The sequence below is a fragment of the Medicago truncatula genome, chromosome 1, assembly GCF_003473485.1.
Source record: "Medicago truncatula cultivar Jemalong A17 chromosome 1, MtrunA17r5.0-ANR, whole genome shotgun sequence".
Taxonomy (NCBI): domain Eukaryota; kingdom Viridiplantae; phylum Streptophyta; class Magnoliopsida; order Fabales; family Fabaceae; genus Medicago; species Medicago truncatula.
The window spans coordinates 34,283,867-34,301,338 of record NC_053042.1 but is presented as its reverse complement, the minus strand read 5'-3'; the positions used below and the strand labels follow the sequence as shown (position 1 = coordinate 34,301,338).

The 17,472-nt window shown below is 31.3% G+C and overlaps 1 protein-coding gene and 1 pseudogene across 3 annotated transcripts; one reads left to right on the top strand and one right to left on the bottom strand.

Moving 5' to 3' along the window:
• Positions 1 to 511: 511 nt before the first annotated feature.
• LOC112418607 (alkane hydroxylase MAH1-like) lies at positions 512 to 2,041 on the bottom strand (annotated as a pseudogene).
• Positions 2,042 to 8,828: 6,787 nt separating this feature from the next.
• Positions 8,829 to 16,013, top strand: LOC25484234 (rab GTPase-activating protein 22). Of its 3 annotated transcripts, none has more exons than XM_013613003.3 (12): positions 8,833 to 9,093; positions 9,182 to 9,373; positions 11,041 to 11,136; positions 11,547 to 11,650; positions 12,781 to 12,959; positions 13,241 to 13,363; positions 13,453 to 13,541; positions 13,941 to 14,046; positions 14,555 to 14,652; positions 14,788 to 15,042; positions 15,142 to 15,225; positions 15,672 to 16,013. In XM_013613003.3, exons 2-12 carry the CDS (start codon positions 9,248 to 9,250, stop codon positions 15,684 to 15,686), a joined length of 1,275 nt encoding a protein of 424 aa, XP_013468457.1. In that variant the 5' UTR covers positions 8,833 to 9,093; positions 9,182 to 9,247; the 3' UTR covers positions 15,687 to 16,013. The 3 variants fall into 3 exon arrangements, with proteins under 3 accessions (XP_024635323.1, XP_013468457.1, XP_024635316.1); XM_024779548.2 differs by having other exon boundaries at positions 8,834 to 9,033; XM_024779555.2 differs by lacking the exons at positions 15,142 to 15,225; positions 15,672 to 16,013 and having other exon boundaries at positions 8,829 to 9,033; positions 14,777 to 14,918.
• The last annotated feature ends 1,459 nt before the right edge of the window (positions 16,014 to 17,472 follow it).

Sequence of the window (17,472 nt, the reverse complement as noted above, 5' to 3'; positions counted from 1 at the left end):
CAGTTTATAATCTCATTCCAACATATTTGAATTTCAAATTGAAATGCAAATACAATCAGGGATGGATTTTGCCAGTTCGGCATCCGGGTCAATTTTAAAACATTGGTGCAAACAATAATTTAAAAGAGATCAACATTGATTGATTTGAATTCCTTTGTTTCATTGCAGAAACAATCAGAAATATCATAACTTTTTTTTTAGCAAAGAAATATCATAACTTATATGCAAAGAGGATTAACAGTTGCTTCAAAGAACAAAAAAGAGGAGAAACATATTCATATAACAAGGAAAAACAAAAAGTTTAAAAATATCTCTGATGTATTATTTAGCTTGGAGAGGTCATCTCCTATAACTTAAAAATAAAAAAATATATATCAACCGTTCACCCTAAATCAGTTTATTACATTGAAACATGCTTTTTTAAAATAAAGTTTATATAATATAAAATACCATATAATATAATATCACTAGACCATAAGAATATTCGACCAAGACATAGAGAGCAACAATGTCAAATGCATCTTTTAGTAACCTTGACGTTCAAGCCATGTTTCATTCAAAGGACAACAGAAGCCCTAGGGGTTACAGGGTGACCTTCCACGACCTGTATGTGAAACTTCCATAACAAGGCAGCTGCAACCATCTTCATTTGAACGAAACTAAGATCTTTACCCATACAACTTCTAGGTCCTGTATTGAAAGCTATGAACTTGTAAGATGGTACATGTATAATGTGTCCTCTCTCTGATACCCATCTCTCAGGCTTAAATTCCATGCAATCTTCTCCCCATATTTTTTCCATCCTTCCCATAGCATACAAAGAGTAAATTAACTTGGTATTTGGACTAACATTCTCTCCACTAGGTAGTATATCAGATTTGATTGCACTGATAAGCTCAAAAGGTACAGTAGGATACAACCTCATGGATTCACATATAGCTCCATGGAGGTAGACTAGCTTATCAAGGCTTTCCACCATTGAAGTTATCCAATTCTCATGTTTTGATACACAATTATCTTTGATCTCTTGAATAATTTTGGCTTCCACAATAGGATGAGTTGAAACAAGCCAGAAAAACCAACTGAGACTTGAACTAAGTGTGCCATTACCTGCTAACAAAAGAGAGAGTGCATTGTCTCTAAGATACTTCTCACTCACTCCCTCATTTCCAGAACCTTCCTTCATCAGTGCTTTTACAAAGTTGAAATAAGATTCATCCATTTCTTCACTGCTGCTGCACTTGCTTTTCTCTTCGCGTTTGGCAAATGTTACACTTTCATACAAGAATCGGTCAAGATTTTCTTCAGCTACCTTGTACTTCTTTTCTTGACCAACAAGAAACCATTTCTGCAGCTTCCATAAGACACTAGGAATGAAGTTCCTGTAGAATAGCACTTCCTCTATCACAATAAGAGATTTTTGATATGAAATTTCTCTAAGATCACTAATCTTATTTGGAAGCCAATTAGAATCAAATCCAAATACAATAATGCAGATGCTGTCAAAAGTGAACCTATTCAAGATATCTTGCAAGTCCACCTCAGAACCTGCTTCAGATACATCATTAATAAATGGTAGTAGGAATTTCTCCAGCTTTTTTTTACTAGTTTGTTGGAACAAGTTCTTGAAGCTTTTCCTTTTGAGAATTGAATGAAACATTGCCCTCTTCTCTTTCCATACGTGGGAATCAGAATTGACAATACCACCTCCAAAAAATTCAAAAATTTCTTGGAAGTTATTAGACCCCCTCCCGTAGTTGCCAAAATTCTTGCTTGCGATGTGGTTAACGTTCATTGGATCAGCAGTAGCGATAAAGCTTGTGTTTGTGAATCAGGGTCCTTCAAATCGAAACGTTCCTCCATGACATTTCAAAACTAAGGTGAAATGGTCATTGAAATTTGACAGATGACGCAACACCGACAATAGCATACCAACTATTGGCCAATTCGGCATAATCTCACCGCCATTGTGTCGCCTATAGTAGATGTAAATGAAGAAGAGGATAGCTACAAATCCTCCAATACATTGAATCATACACATTGTAGATTTACTTTAGGTGTGTTTCAAATTGCATGTGTTTTAGATGTATGCTTATAAAATGTGTACATGCTTTTACACTTTTATAGCCTTTAGTTCATGAAGAGAATTTACCATTTCACCCCATTAAGTGTTGCACTTTTCCAGGCTGACTATCTTTCTTAAAATGTATAAACACAGATGCGAACTTAATTGACTTGCTTTCTCCTTCGGTGCATGACATTTAAATGGGTGGTTGAAACCCACTTGTATATTATTCCTAAATATATTGCCTCAAAAAGGTGTGAACACTATCTTCTTAATCCTCCTGTCACAATCACATGCCAGAGAAACCAATGACATTTGACAATTGAAGTGCTCAGAGATTGATCCTACTCTATATCAAGCTCTCCATCAAATTTGGTTGAATCATCCCAAACAAGTATTGCTAATAAATTTCCTAGACAATATTGGTTCAAGTGGCTATTAGCTTGGCCTTTTAACCATATGTCTAGGGTTGTAAGAGGAGTTGTCCTACAATTTGTCCTCTACATCCTCAAAGGAAGAAAAAAAATATGCTATACAATGCTTTGGAAGTTCCTACGCCAAAATGAGGGTGTTAGAATCAACATAAATCCTCCAAAAAAACGAGAAACTATCTTAAAATACAATCAAGATGATCTATAAACCACTCATAGAACATACATTGACACCCCCCTATTCTTCCTTAATGAACCATTGCTAAGACAAATATTTAATTGAGTCCCACCATTTCTCTTAGGAAAAAAGGTGTGGTTATTAGCATGATAGTTTTTTTTTTTTTACTAAAACTACCATGATAGTTTAACATTTTATGATATAAATGTATTTATGACTTTACAAATACGTTATTATTATTTTTCTTTTTTTGGAGATATAACAATTTTTATTATACTTAATTATAAATATGTATTTTTTCCGTGAAATATAAAATATATTTTTAGTACTCCTCTTTATAAATTTGTGTTATAATTGTGAATTTACACCCTTAAAAAAATTGTGAATTTACTAATATATTATATACATGTTATGAGTTTTTGTTTTTTTTTTATTTTTAATTTTTTGAAATCAAGCAATCCGTTTTAATACAATAACAATTTTTTTTTTAGAGAAATCAAATCATAAGAAAAAGTCACCTGATTTTATCCAATTCAATGATGCGGTTTGACCAATAATTCGACCATTAAACCAATGATCTAATAACTTGATCGGATCGATGACCGATTCAATTTTTAAAACATTGATTATTAGGAATGAAACACCATGAGTTTGCTTGCGTAAAAAAAAAAAAAAAAAACTATAAAAATAAAGACACTAACTTAGACATAACAATTCTCTCAAAAAAAAAAAAAACTTAGACATAACAATCACTCAAAAAAAAAAACTTAGACATAGCAAAGCTGAGTTATTTAAATATATATATATATATATATATATATATATATATATATATATATATATATATAATTAAATATAATGATGAGGGTTTACTTATTTCAAATAGCATGATCTATATGAGGATTTACATTCTCGGCTGTTTAATCAAACAACACCAAATTCAAAACCAAATTTGTAATTGGTTCTATACTCAAGGTGGAAGGTATAGCAGTTTCATTTTTTGAACCAACCTCACTGATGTAGTCATAACATATACTATTTTGCTTCTAATTAGTATGACACAAGTAATTGATGATCGAACTGAACAATCCAGTAATGTTTTTGGGATTAAAATTTGCTTCTTTTAAATGGTACAAGGTTGTCTCACCAATATAGTGGATACAAATTCTCCAATACATTGAATCATGCACATTGTAGATTTAATTTAGGTATGTTTCGAATTGCATGTGTTTTTAATGTATGCTTATAAAATGTGTACATACTTTACACTTTTATAGTCTTTAGTGCATGGAGAATTAACCATTTCACACCTTGAAGTGTTGCCCTTTCTGACGCTTACTATATTCTTAGAATGTATAAACACAAATGCAAACTTAATTGACTTGCTTTCTCCTTTGGTGCATGACATTTAAGTGGGTGGTTGAAAATTACAAGTAGTAATTCCTACGTAACACTCAATTAATAGGTATACTACATGTTTAGGTTGATATAGATTGTGGAAGAGTAAAAGAAATGTCTCTTATGATGCAGAAGCTAAAGGGGTTCATCATTGATGGTCTAGTGAGTGTGGTCCATGGTTCGTGAACTTGGTACATGGGTTGGAAGAGGAGTTGTCCTATAATTGGTCCTCTACATCCTCAAAAATTTGTCCTGCATGCTACCTAGGTTTATTCCCAGATAAAAAAAGTATTATGGACAATGATTTGAAAATTCCTACGCCGAAATGATGGTGTTAGAATCAACATAAATCCTCCATGAAAATGAATTCTCAGAAAATTATAAGCGTTGAAAAGTCTGACTTCATTGTGGTCTTTCTTTAGCAGCCTGGCATTTGAGTTTCCTTAGTCCACACAGTCTAAAGAATAGATATATGCATGGGCGGAGCCAACTACAAGCCTACAACCGAGGGCGTGCAGCTGAACCCCCTCAAATACTAGCTTTGCACCAACTCTCTTTTGTTTTTAGATAGACAAACAACTATTTTAATCATTGGATGTGTGGGACACTAATACTATGAGTTTTAAATATATCTAAGGGTTAATATGTTTTTGGTCGCTATTTCAACTTTTCGTTTTAGTCCCTTTAAAATTTTCCTTCAACTTTTAGTCCCTATTAAATTTTCAATCACTACTTTTGGTCCTTATTTTTATTTTATTTTTGTATTTTTTAATGAAATTGTGCAGAAATGTGTAAAATATTTTAAAAAACTTCCTAAAAGAAATTAGAATTTTTTAACAAAACATAAATTAAATATGAATTTTTAACGGTAAAACATATAAAAATTCATATTAAATTCATGTTTTGTCAATAAATTCTAATTTTTTTTTGGAGTGATTCTTATAATATTTTGAATTTTTCTAGAAAATTGTATTAAAAAATATGATTTCTACATATGAGTTTACTTTAAAAGAGGGACCAAAAGTGAAGATTGAAAATTTTAGAGGAACTAAAATGAAAAGTTGACATATTTAAATGGACTAAAAACATATTTAATCCTATAACTAAATTCAAAACATATTACCAATGACCCTGTCCTTGTAATTTTATGGACTAAATTGAACAACAAAAACACTTTTGAAGACTAAATTAACTATTTAAAAACAAATTTAGGGACTAAAACGACTAATAAAATAGACACATGTAAATTTATTCATAATTTCGATACATCCGTAAATTAATATAACAACGAAGTAAACATTCAATAATAAAAAATTAGAACGTTCAAAAGTTTAGATCCTGACAACGCCACTGGATATGTATCTTATATAGTGTTCATAAAACTTTTTTTTTTTTTTGAGAGAAGTGTTCATAAAACTTAAGCATCCGTCACCATACAAACTAGTTTTATAAAAATGAATTTAATCCCAACTCAAATTCACATTCAAATCCTTGATAACGTTTTTTTTTTAAAAAAACATCAAACAAAATTATTACTTCTAGGGACAACAAGTACAAGTGACACTAAAACCATCAATTTAAAAAGTATAGTTAGTATTCTATCCATGCATTAAAACCATCGATGAAAATACAAGTAGCAATCCACCAAATCAAGCAAAAAACTAGGTGAAGCCACCCCCACAATTAAAACTATCTCAAAATACAATTAAGATGATGATTTATAAACCACTAATAAATTAGGGTTTGTTTAACCTGTTAAAACTTGCACATGTTAAGGCTACTAAAAATAGTAACTTTTTATTGAAAACCAACAATTAATTATTAAAAACCTACATATTTAATATAAAATGCACAAGTTCCAAGTCAAAGTTACTATTTTAAATTTGTTATCATGTGCAAATTTGCACATGATAGAAAAACCCAATAAAATATACATGGAGACCCTTCTTCTTCCCTAAAAACCATTGTTAAGATAAACTTTTAATTGAATTCATAACTTCTAGAAGAAGAAGAAAGATGTGGTTGCTGCCATGTACAACGATTAAGAGCCACGGCTGGTCATCATAGTAATATAATATAGTAGCATGATAGTTTAACATTTTATGATTTAATATATTTACGATTTTACAAATAAAATCTTTTTTTGGTGATACACAATTTTTATTATACTTAATTACAAATTATTTTTTTTTCATGAAATATAAAATATATTTTTATTACTACTGTCTATAATTGTGAATTCAAAAACAATTTTTCAATATTTTTTAGTTAGATAAGATATGTATTCTTTAGGTATAAAATATATGTTTTTATTATTTTGTCAAAAAAATATGTTTTTATTACATTATATATTATATACAATTAGTTTTTATAGATTTTTTTTAAACTGAGCTATCCGATTTAATATAAATACTGTTTTTGTAGAGAGACCGCGTCATACGATCAAATTATCTGATTTTATCTCTTTCAATTAGTAAATCAATAACCCATAACCTTTTTCGTATGGATGATCATTCCAATTTTCAAAACATTAATTATTAATTATTATTATGAATGAAATACATGAGTTTGCTTGCGTCAAAAAAATAAACCCTAACCGTTGAAATTGATTGTATCTTGTATCTCTAAGAAATAAATCATTTACACAATTTCTTTGCAGGATATTCATTTTGTAGGAGTGTATTGACGATTATAAACACATGTGGGGCTATATATAGTCCCCCTTTCTTGTCCCTATGGGCTTAGCTCACTTGGTAAAGACAATGCATGATATATGCAACGTTTGGGGTTCCTACCCTAACACCCAAAAAAATAAAAAATAGTCTCCCTTTAGTCATTATAGTTTTTTTTTTTTTTTTTTTGTAATAACAATAGGACTGGTGCTAGTCACACCCAAAAAAAAACAAGTTACACCCCAGAATGACTAATATACCCATAAATTGAACATAAGTAAACTTAATTTACATTAACCTAGATTGAACGTAAGTAAACTGAATTTACACTAACCTCTTATATACATACTATATACATATGTAAACTAAATAACCTAAATTGAACGTAAGTAAACTTAATTTACATTAACCTAGATTGAACGTAAGTAAACTGAATTTACACTAACCTCTTATATACATACTATATACACACGTAAACTAAATTTACATTAACCTAAATTGAACATAAGTAAACTTAATTTACATTAACCTAGATTGAACATAAGTAAACAGAATTTACATTAACCTAAATTGAACATAAGTAAACTTAATTTACATTAACCTAGATTGAAAGTAAGTAAACTGAATTTACACTAACCTAAATTGAACATACGTAAATTTGAATTTACATTAACCTACATACGTAAACTACACTAACCCCTTTTATATACATACACGTAAACTTAATTTACACTAACCTCTCACTTAAAATCAAATTGACAAGCATATCTCATACCAAAACAAACAATAAACAAATAGAAACTCATCGAAAATGAAACTCATGAAATTCACTAACCTTTATGAATATAGTACATATCAATAACAAAGATGTTGATTCAGATCTTGGTTGCACATCTATGGTGATTTGTGGATGAAGGGGGGTAAGGGTTCAGAATGATCATAAAAGATGGATTTTTAGAAATTTACATGAAGAGAGCAATTTTGATATTATTGTAAAATTTTAAATAAATTTGAATGTAACTTGTTTTTTTTTTTTGTGTGACTAGCACCAGTCTAACAATAGTCATTATAGTCATTGTCTAAGACCAAAACATTTCCCTCTACAAAAAAAAAAAGCAAAACATTTGTTTATAACCTATAGTTTATAAACTCGCATTATTGATAACAATAATTTTATAACGAGTTTATAACTAATTCACTAGCTTATAACTTATAGTTTAGATGCTATTATTTTGATTAGAATTTGAGCTTATAGCTTATAAATTTTTCTTCAATTTTTACTCTTTATATTATAATTGAAATCGAGAAAATCGAACTTGAGATCTTGAGTAGGAGCACACTCCCTAATCTCAAGTCAATACCACCAAGCAAACCCGAATGAGTTATAATTGAAAATAAAACAAATAAGTATTAAATGGGCCAAAATATGAAATATCACATTTGACATCTATATTAAGTTATTTGACATCACAAAAAAGAAACAAACACCAAGAATCCCTCGCTTCTTTCTCTTGCATTTCCTCATTCATTGCACGTTTTTACCATTGATCGTTTGTCATCTCTCATACCACATCAACTGTTGTCTATCACCACGTTGTAGTTTACTACGGTTCCTTCTCTTTCTTATTTTTTTTTTTTTTGGTTAAATAGGCTAATGACTAAAGCTCACACAATTTAACTGTGGAGAAGTGGAGTGTCCGGGGTTCGAACCCCGACCCCTACATATAAAATGCAATATCTCTACCAACTAAGCTAAACTCACGGCAATTTTCCTTCCTTCTCGTTTTTACACCGAGGTTTCTTCATTTCTCTTTAATTAGTTATTTTTTAGATAAAATAAATATATAATATACATAAAATAAAATAAAAATAAAAATAAAATAAAATTTTAGCGAATAAAATCAATTAATAATATAAAAAAGATAGTACTATTAAATAATAAATTTAAATAAAATTTATAAATATTTAAATATTAATTCATATAAATTTTATTATAAATTAAGAATACTTTGTATGTCATTTAATATTTATCGTGTAGTTGATCTATTAATTTTACGAAATTAACCCTTCCTCCAAAATAGGACATTGATGAAAATGAAGACAAATAACCGTTCAGAAAAAAGCTTATATTAGCATCATAGTATTGTTGTCTCTTGTTCTGTTCTAACATCAATCACAATCTCAATCATTGTTCCATTTTGCGGATTATTCTATTCAACACTCATTCCCTTCTCTCTCTTCCTCACAATCTTGCGAAATTTTCCATTCACCATTTCTCAAATCGCAAAGGTACTTTCTGTTTCCTCAACTGGGTATTCTTCAGAATCTTTGCAGGATCAGATATAATCGGTAACGATTAAATTGACCCTTTTGATTTTTTTCCCTATCACGAAATAAAATTTTAATTTTTTTTGTTGGGTTTGTTTTCAATGTGCAGAAAATGTTCGTGATGGGTCTATAGCAAATAGCAACATTGTTGAAATTCAAGAGGGTTGAGAAGTAGATGATCGGTTGTTTTGGATTGTTAAGTGTTCTTATGAAGCGTTCTGGAACTACTGAGTTGAATGATTTCTACCCCATTCGACCAGAATGCAAAGCCGATGTTCCAACAACTCGTTTTAAACCAAGGGTGAAGCTTTTGTTTTTATCCCAAATGCACTTCTATATCAAATGTTTCATTGTATGTTTGTACCTATGAAGCACGGACACTCCTCAGATTTGGCGTGTCCCGTTGTCGACACTTGCAGTTACACTAAATTATGTGATTTTTTCAAATTATCAGTTGTGCCGGTGTGTCAGTGTCTGTCCCGTGTCCGTATCCTTTTGGATATGTTATTTTTTTGGTCAAGTAGTCTGGTGGCCAAAGTTTCACCCTCTAAGGTGAATAAGTGAAAAATCCTGGATTCGAATGCCGGACATATTTCAATTTTGGATGTGTCGAGCAATGCCCTAATAAATAGTATGCTATTGCATGATTGAAAATTTATGCTAAGGTCAACATTGTCAATCTCGTATCGCACAAAATAGCAGTTTGTTAGAAGTGCGATTTGATAACACGTTTTATTGCATTCCCACTATAACTGCTATTTGATGACTGTTTATACTAAAACGATGTATCATCTAACTATGACAAATTTTTCAAATCTTGCTATGCTAAACCAGCCATTTGACAACATTGGCTGTGAGTATCTCCAATTGCGAACTTCATTGGAGGTTTTTTAACTCTTTTTTGGTAGGCCTGCTATGACACTTCGGCTCTGTTTGGTAAAAAGAAGCTATAAGCTAGCTGATAGCTGAAAAGCTAGCTGATAGCTGGTAGCTGATAGCTTATAGCTGAAAAGCTTGCTTATTAAAAATAATGTGTTTGGTAAAATTAGCTGTTGAAGTGGCTGATAAATATAAAATGACATAAAAGGACATGTTTTTTTTTAATATACATATAGACACACACATTTTTTTTGTAATGTATTTATTTTTTAATATTTTTAATTATAGTTAAATATGTTTTTGGTCCCTATAAATATTCAAACTTTTGGTCTTAGTCTCCATAAAAAAATTCTTCGACCTTTAATCCTAAAAAAAAATTCACTAACAATTTTGATCTCTGCTTAATGAGTCCCAAAAATAAGAGAAATGTGGAAACAAAATGTGAGGTAGAATATATAAAATTTTACAACGTACAATAGACTAGTTATTTTTTCCTTTAAAAAAAAAAATAGGCTAGTTATTTTTTGTGTGGTGTACGACAGGTTAGTTATAACAAAATATAAAGCATTTCCATAAAAAATATTATATATATATATATAAAGTGCTCCTTAAAAAAAACGACATTTTATTTAAGGGAAAAAATGGGGCGGTTATAAAGATGAACATGGATACTTGTTTAATTAAAAAAAATAATTAATTAAATTAATAAGGTTAAAGTTGGAAGAAAATATAAAAAGCTACCAGCTATAAGCTAAAAAGCTACTTGAAATAGCTTTTCAAAAAATGCTATAAGCTCATGAAAAAAGCTTGTTACCAAACACGTCACGTTTTCTTCTAACGAGCTTATAAGCTAATCCAACAAGCTATAAGCTAGCTTTTTTGTGTTACCAAACACAGCCTTCATATTTCAGAACACTTACCAACTTGTTAGTCTACTGTTGTAACTCTTTAAGAACTCAAAATGAATCCCACAAATATTGTTATTATATATACTTGAGCGAGTTGGTGGTTTTATTTCTCTATATTTTTTTCTTTGCTGTTTTGATTAAAATTTATCTTGTGATTTATACATTGTTTTTATTTCCGCAGTCTGGCAAGACTTTAAGTGCAAGAAGATGGAATTCAGCATTTAATGAAGAAGGTCGTTTGGACATTGCAAAAGTTCTGAGACGAATACAGCGAGGGGTAACTTATATTCTTTACTCGTATATCGTTTATCATTGCATTGCTGGCCTGTTTGTGAGTTTTTCTGTATGTTTGTGGGTTTATAATTATTCTGATAACTACCGTTTAATTGTATGGTGACTCTTTTTCAATAGTTTGTAGCGTGTAGTGATACTCCCAACTTCCATTTGCATCAGACATTTTTCTATGAGAAAGAGGCAGTGTATCATGTGATTCATCATAACCATTTGATGTGCTGTGTGTTTTTATGACAACACATGTCAGTAAAAGTTACAATCAATCATTGTCATATACGTGTGTCTCTCTCTGTGTGTGTGTGTGTGTTTGTGTGTGTGTGTGTGTTATTACTACAGTGTTTCTGTTCCTTCTGATTTGTGCTTATGCTGTGTTTCTTTCTATACATTATGTAGGGTGTCCATCCTTCAATCAAAGGGGAGGTATGGGAGTTCTTACTTGGTTGTTATGATCCCAACAGTACATCTGAAGAACGGAATGAGATCAAGCAACGCCGGAGGTATATTTTCAATTAAATATGTTTCTGTAGGATTATAACCTATAACATAAGGACAAGAGGAATAAAATAATATGTTTCTGTTCATAGTATATGGCTATATGCACAAGATAAATTCTCTTGTTTCCTGCTGTTGCCATTGCCATTTTGTCCTAATCATTGTGGTTATTTCCTATTTCTATTTCTACGATTGTGACCATTGCCACTACTGCACCGTTGTATTATACGAGACTAAAAATTTTACCTCTTGGATGGCCATGCTTCCTATCAAGTTTATGCTTGGTGCTTCATAGTATATGGCTATATGCACAAGATAAATTCTCGTGTTGAAGTTATAGGGTGTTAATAATAACAACGCAAAATAGAGAATGGGAACAACAATGTAGGCTAGGGTTTCATAGAATACCAATAGCTTGTCAAAATAAGAGGTTGCAATAGAGAATATATAGTAAAACATAAAATACTAAAGTACCCATAATCCCTTAGCCCAATTAATTTTACAAAAGGCTTATAACTTATTATCTAACACAGGGTTTCAGATAAAGAGGGAAAAGAAAGAATAAAGACTTTCAATTATGATCATGGTTTGATATGATTGATGCTTATGATTTTATGTAAAAAGAGTAAACACTAACCCTTATATTTATTCTAGACAAGATTCTAATTCCTAGTTGAGTAGCAAAACAAATTATGATAATAACAAAGAAATATGGAAACTAGTCGTGAGAGATACTCTAAGAAAGTCTAAGACAAGAAACTAATCTGATTTCGAAGGGATTTTGTATAGTTCAGGATTCTACTCACGATCCAGATCGGTAAGGCAGAGCAAAATCGCAAAATCGTGGGTTTTTAGAATTCTGATCGGGAAGTTAACAGCAATGGTCTAAAGTACTCTAACATAATATCAAGATCTTTACATATCTTTTAACATTTCGATCTCCCAAAGAATGTGAGCATAATATTGGGTAGCTTCCCATGTTTCCTCCTAATAATCTTTTACTGATTTTTCTAATAGGCATCTGGTGGGACAAATTTTTTAGGGTGTTAATCCCATTTTTTTTCCTCCTTTTTTTGATCTTTATTTTGATTGAAAACAAACAAAGCATGAAATCTTTATGTAAATTATTATCCAGGGGGCAGTATGATATGTGGAAAGCTGAATGTCAAAAGATAGTCCCAGTCCTTGGTAGTGGGAAATTTGTTACAACACCCCTCGTCGGTGATGATGGCCAGCCAATAGATCCTTCTTTGGTAAAGATTAAGACTTCAGATAAGAAAGTTGTGCAGTGGCTGCAGTTATTACATCAGATTGGTAAGTATATGATACTGCATAAATACTCAATTATATTTTTTAGGAGAACACCAATGAGGGCCCTAAGAGCATTGGTTAATAAACTAAAAGAAGTAAATCTGTATAAAAATGGGTGTAATTATTACATTCACAAAAGTCAAAACTTGTATCTTCAAGACAAATTTTCCTTTTATGGAATCCTTAACCGATGCCCTTAAGGCACTCGTTAACAAAATCCTGTTTTTTTATTATGTTTGGTTTAATAAGCATCTGTAATGGCAATTGATTATTTTGCATTGTAGGTCTGGATGTTGTTCGAACAGACCGAGCACTTGCCTTTTATGAAATTGAAGCTAATCAATCAAAACTTTGGGATGTTCTATCAATTTATGCTTGGTTGGACAATGATATTGGTTACGTACAAGGTAGATGACTATACCTTTCAATTTTTTAATGTTAAAGTGCAAGAGCTTAAGAAATTTCAGATATTTTTAATGGATTATTTCATTTGCAGGAATGAATGATATTTGCTCACCTTTGGTTATTCTTATTGAGAATGAAGCAGATTGCTTTTGGTGCTTTGACCGTGCGATGCGAAGGATGGTAGGCTAGATAACACACTAAGATGAACATTATGTTAATCAACAGAAAAAAATTACTGTTCAGTTTGATAACATTAGGCCTTTAATTTTGTTTTCATTTGAAGACTGAAAAATGTTTAATCTCCATCTGAGGGAGGCCTTGTTTGATAGGAGAATAAATATTTTATTTTCGTTTATTTTTTCACCTTTAATTAGCATGCCACTTTGTTTTCCCTTTATTGCATGTTTTTTGATGTTTTGTGTAGGAAACACCACAACAACAATATTTTATTCTTTTCACCGTTTCTTATGCAAACATCTGAAAATAGAAAACAAAGTAAAAAGGTGGCACTTTTGTAATGTAAAGTAAAACCGAACTGTTGTTTTTACTTTTTACATTCCTGCCTATGTCCCATAACAGAGAGAGAACTTCAGGGTCACTGCAACTTCAATGGGGGTGCAAACTCAGTTGGGCACACTCTCACAGATAATGAAAACAGTTGATCCCAAACTTCATCATCACCTTGGTATGTAAAGCTTGTTTTTGAAACTTCTAATATGCATGAGTAATAGTTTCATGGTTCAGATTCTTCTAATCTTTATTTTCAATCAGAGTCATATGCTTCCACGTGGTGGAAGTGTTTTTTTAAGGGGGAAATTATAACTAGTTAAAGTGACACTAATGGTCATTTTACAACCGTTTCTGAGGAGTTTTCAACTCCGTCCCTTGAGGTTACAATGTCAACTCTGATCACTAAGCTGATACCCCATGGAAGTGGTGGAAGTTTACGGAAACAACTTGTCTCTTTTGACAATCATATATTCTTGTTGCAAGGTTGCTTTTGATAACAGAAAAAGGACATACACACAACTGCATGCTATTAATATTTGTTGTCTGTAGTTGTTTGGGGACCTCTCCCTTAATTGGGAGACATTACCTGAGACCTTGTTTCAAATCTGTCTCGGCATGAAGAAGCTTTCTTCTGTATAAATGTACGAGGAGGAAACCAACCTTTATCTCTTTTAATTTCGCAGAGGATTTAGATGGTGGAGAGTATCTTTTTGCGTTTCGCATGCTGATGGTTCTTTTCCGAAGAGAATTTTCTTTTGCAGATACTTTGTATCTTTGGGAGGTAAGGATCTATTCCTATGACAACATAAATTGTCACTTTTGCTTTGAGGAGCTTCTGTTTTCTGATTCTTTTGATGAGATAGAGAGTATTTCAAATTTATAGCTCATTTTAAGACATAATATAGATTGTTTCCAGTTGATGTGGGGCATGGAATACAACCCAAACATCTTTACCAAGTACGAGGATCCAGAGGGTGCTAAAACAAAAGCTCCGACAACTGCAGTAAATAACAAAGTTCTGCAGCAATATGGAAAGTTTGAGAGAAAAATTGTAAAGACAGGCCGCACAGAAGAATGTAGTGCACTGGCCATCTTTCTTGTTGCTAGTGTTCTTGAGACCAAGAATAAGCGGATTTTAACCGAGGCCAAGGGTGTGGATGATGTTGTCAAGGTCCTCCCTTTCTTTCCATCCCTTACTTATACGTGTGCATATATGTTATGTTCTTGCATTGCGTTTCTGCATGTATCTCACATGAAACTATCTCTTCAGATCTTGGGTGACATAACCTCAAGCCTTGATGCTAAAAAAGCATGTAAAGAAGCATTGAAAATTCAGGAAAAATACCTGAACAAGGTAATTTCATTCCTGCTGAATTTTTTATTTTATGCCTTTTTGGTGACAATTTGATTGGCTTTATTTAGTATTTTCGCCTTTAATTACAAAATGGGAATTTTTGTCAGATTGTTTTATGTTTTTCATGTATATGTAAAGGAAACAGTAAAAACAAACTTTCTTGTACAAATATTTGAAAACAAAAAACAAATCTAAAGTGAAGTCATAGTTTTTTATTAAAAGTAAAAATAGAAAATCATAACAGAAAATCTTTTCTACACAAAACAGAACCTTAATTTTTCAAAATAGCATATTATTTTGAGAGTGACTCTCACACAATCATATTCATATGTACTTTGCTACTACATTTCTTTCTGTTTTTGCATAAACAAAGGAAAATTTTTAGTTTCATTATGTTGCTCCTTACTAGATATGTGAAAATTTGAAGTGTCTGTTTACTTGTGCAGACAAAGAATCCATGACGAACAACATTAGATTTTCTGTAACGATATGATGGCAGCTGTGGTTGCGCGTGATCTTCCCAGGTTTCAGTTGCTCCTGACAGGCCATTATTTTCTTTTTTTCCGCTTAGCGATAGCAAGCAAGTCCTCAAGTCGATTCTAATTCTTTGAATTCTTCAATATGAATGTCATTAGATATTGAGAACCAGAAACATCAGTTTTATTAGATATTGCTGAGATTGTTAGGGGGAAAACTTTTATTTATTGTATTGGCTTATATAATGTAAAATTACTTTCATAAGTTGTAACATAGGAAAGAAACATTTTTCCAGAAGGCAGCATTTATCACATTAATGTTCACAAAATTGTCAAATATGTTTTTTTTTGCACTCAATAAGTGGTAGCTAGGGAAGACACTCGTGAGTCGTGATGCAATTGATGCATAGGTTCAATTACTAAGGTATGATTTTTATCCTATATAAGGTCATACTACAAGTGTTGTTACTAAAATGCAGTCATTGCCCGGGGTTGTTGGGTGATCTCCGAGAGTAGGGTTGCCCATCAATGAGGCATTATAGTAGCTTAGGCATGGTTCGAACTGCACCTATAGAGAAGGTGAGAACTAACACATTCTTTTCAACATATATACGTCCATTATTTGAATACGTGAGACCAACGTTATTGAACGGTGTAAAATCGATGTAATTTAGTCTCTATTAAAATTAAAAGCTAGATACATCTTATAACTAACCCTAGTTGAATTCATGTTATCCCAGTAGCGAAGTGTTTGAATTCACTCACGGTGAAAGTTTTTTTAGGGGTCATGCTTAAAGTTTTTGTCACCCTATCTATATAAGTTTCATAAAAGTTCATTAGGCTCCTGTATGGTACTGCTCTTATTGAGTTATGCAATGTAAAATTGCATTATAATATTGTTTATGAGGATTCCTTAAAAAAAATATATGAGGATGACTTACTCCTATCTATCTCATCACATTGTAACAAGATTTTGTGTGAAACTTGAAATAAAAAAATGGTTGAACAGCTGGATGTGAGGAGGATGAAATGCCAAAATCAAATCAAAATCACACATCATGCAATCTTTAGCAGTCGTTCACAATCACATGGTCGTATTATTAGATTACCAGAAATAGCGCTTATCACTTTATCCAATGGCACTTCTAAAAATGGATCATTTGATTGTAAACAATATTGTTTTACTATTTCAAAAAATATTGTTTTGCTTTTACCACTAAAAAAAAAATCGTTTTACTTTTATATTTGAGAGATAAGATAAATATTAATTAATGCTCGCCTCCTAATCAAACAAAGTTCACTATAACTAAAAATTAGTTCGATTATTGATAGAATCAATTGTTGGCCTGATTGTCAATAGGGTTTAGAAGAATAAAACTTCTCTTTTCTTTTTAAATGAAGAAGTTTGATTGTGTCCCCATGAGTTTAGCTCACTTGTTAAGGGACAATGCCCACTTATTCACATTTGAGGTGAATTTCTCTAGCCATTAGGCTACTATCAAAAAAAAAACAAGAAGTTTGATTGTTGAAACTTGAAAATATAAATAAAACTCAATCAATTCTATTCTATCAAATAATATCTAATCTTTTTCTTTTGATAGAATATATAATAATATCATTTGTAAAAAACTCTTATTAGTTTTGATTTCATTTTCTATAACCACTTTCTTTTTGTGTGAAAGCTTTTGCAAAACCTCTTTTACTCCTTTGAAACAAGTTTCAATGATTATTTTTAAGTACAACTACTTGTTTTTTGGGTAGTAAAGTACAA

Bases quoted from the DNA above. Each gene is read 5' to 3' on its own strand.
- LOC25484234 (XM_013613003.3), top strand. From the start codon at position 9,248: ATGATCGGTTGTTTTGGATTGTTAAGTGTTCTTATGAAGCGTTCTGGA. The intron at 9,374-11,040 runs GTGAAGCTTTTG...TTATTTCCGCAG, and splicing joins CAACTCGTTTTAAACCAAGG to TCTGGCAAGACTTTAAGTGC. The intron at 15,043-15,141 runs GTCCTCCCTTTC...CTATCTCTTCAG, and splicing joins GTGTGGATGATGTTGTCAAG to ATCTTGGGTGACATAACCTC.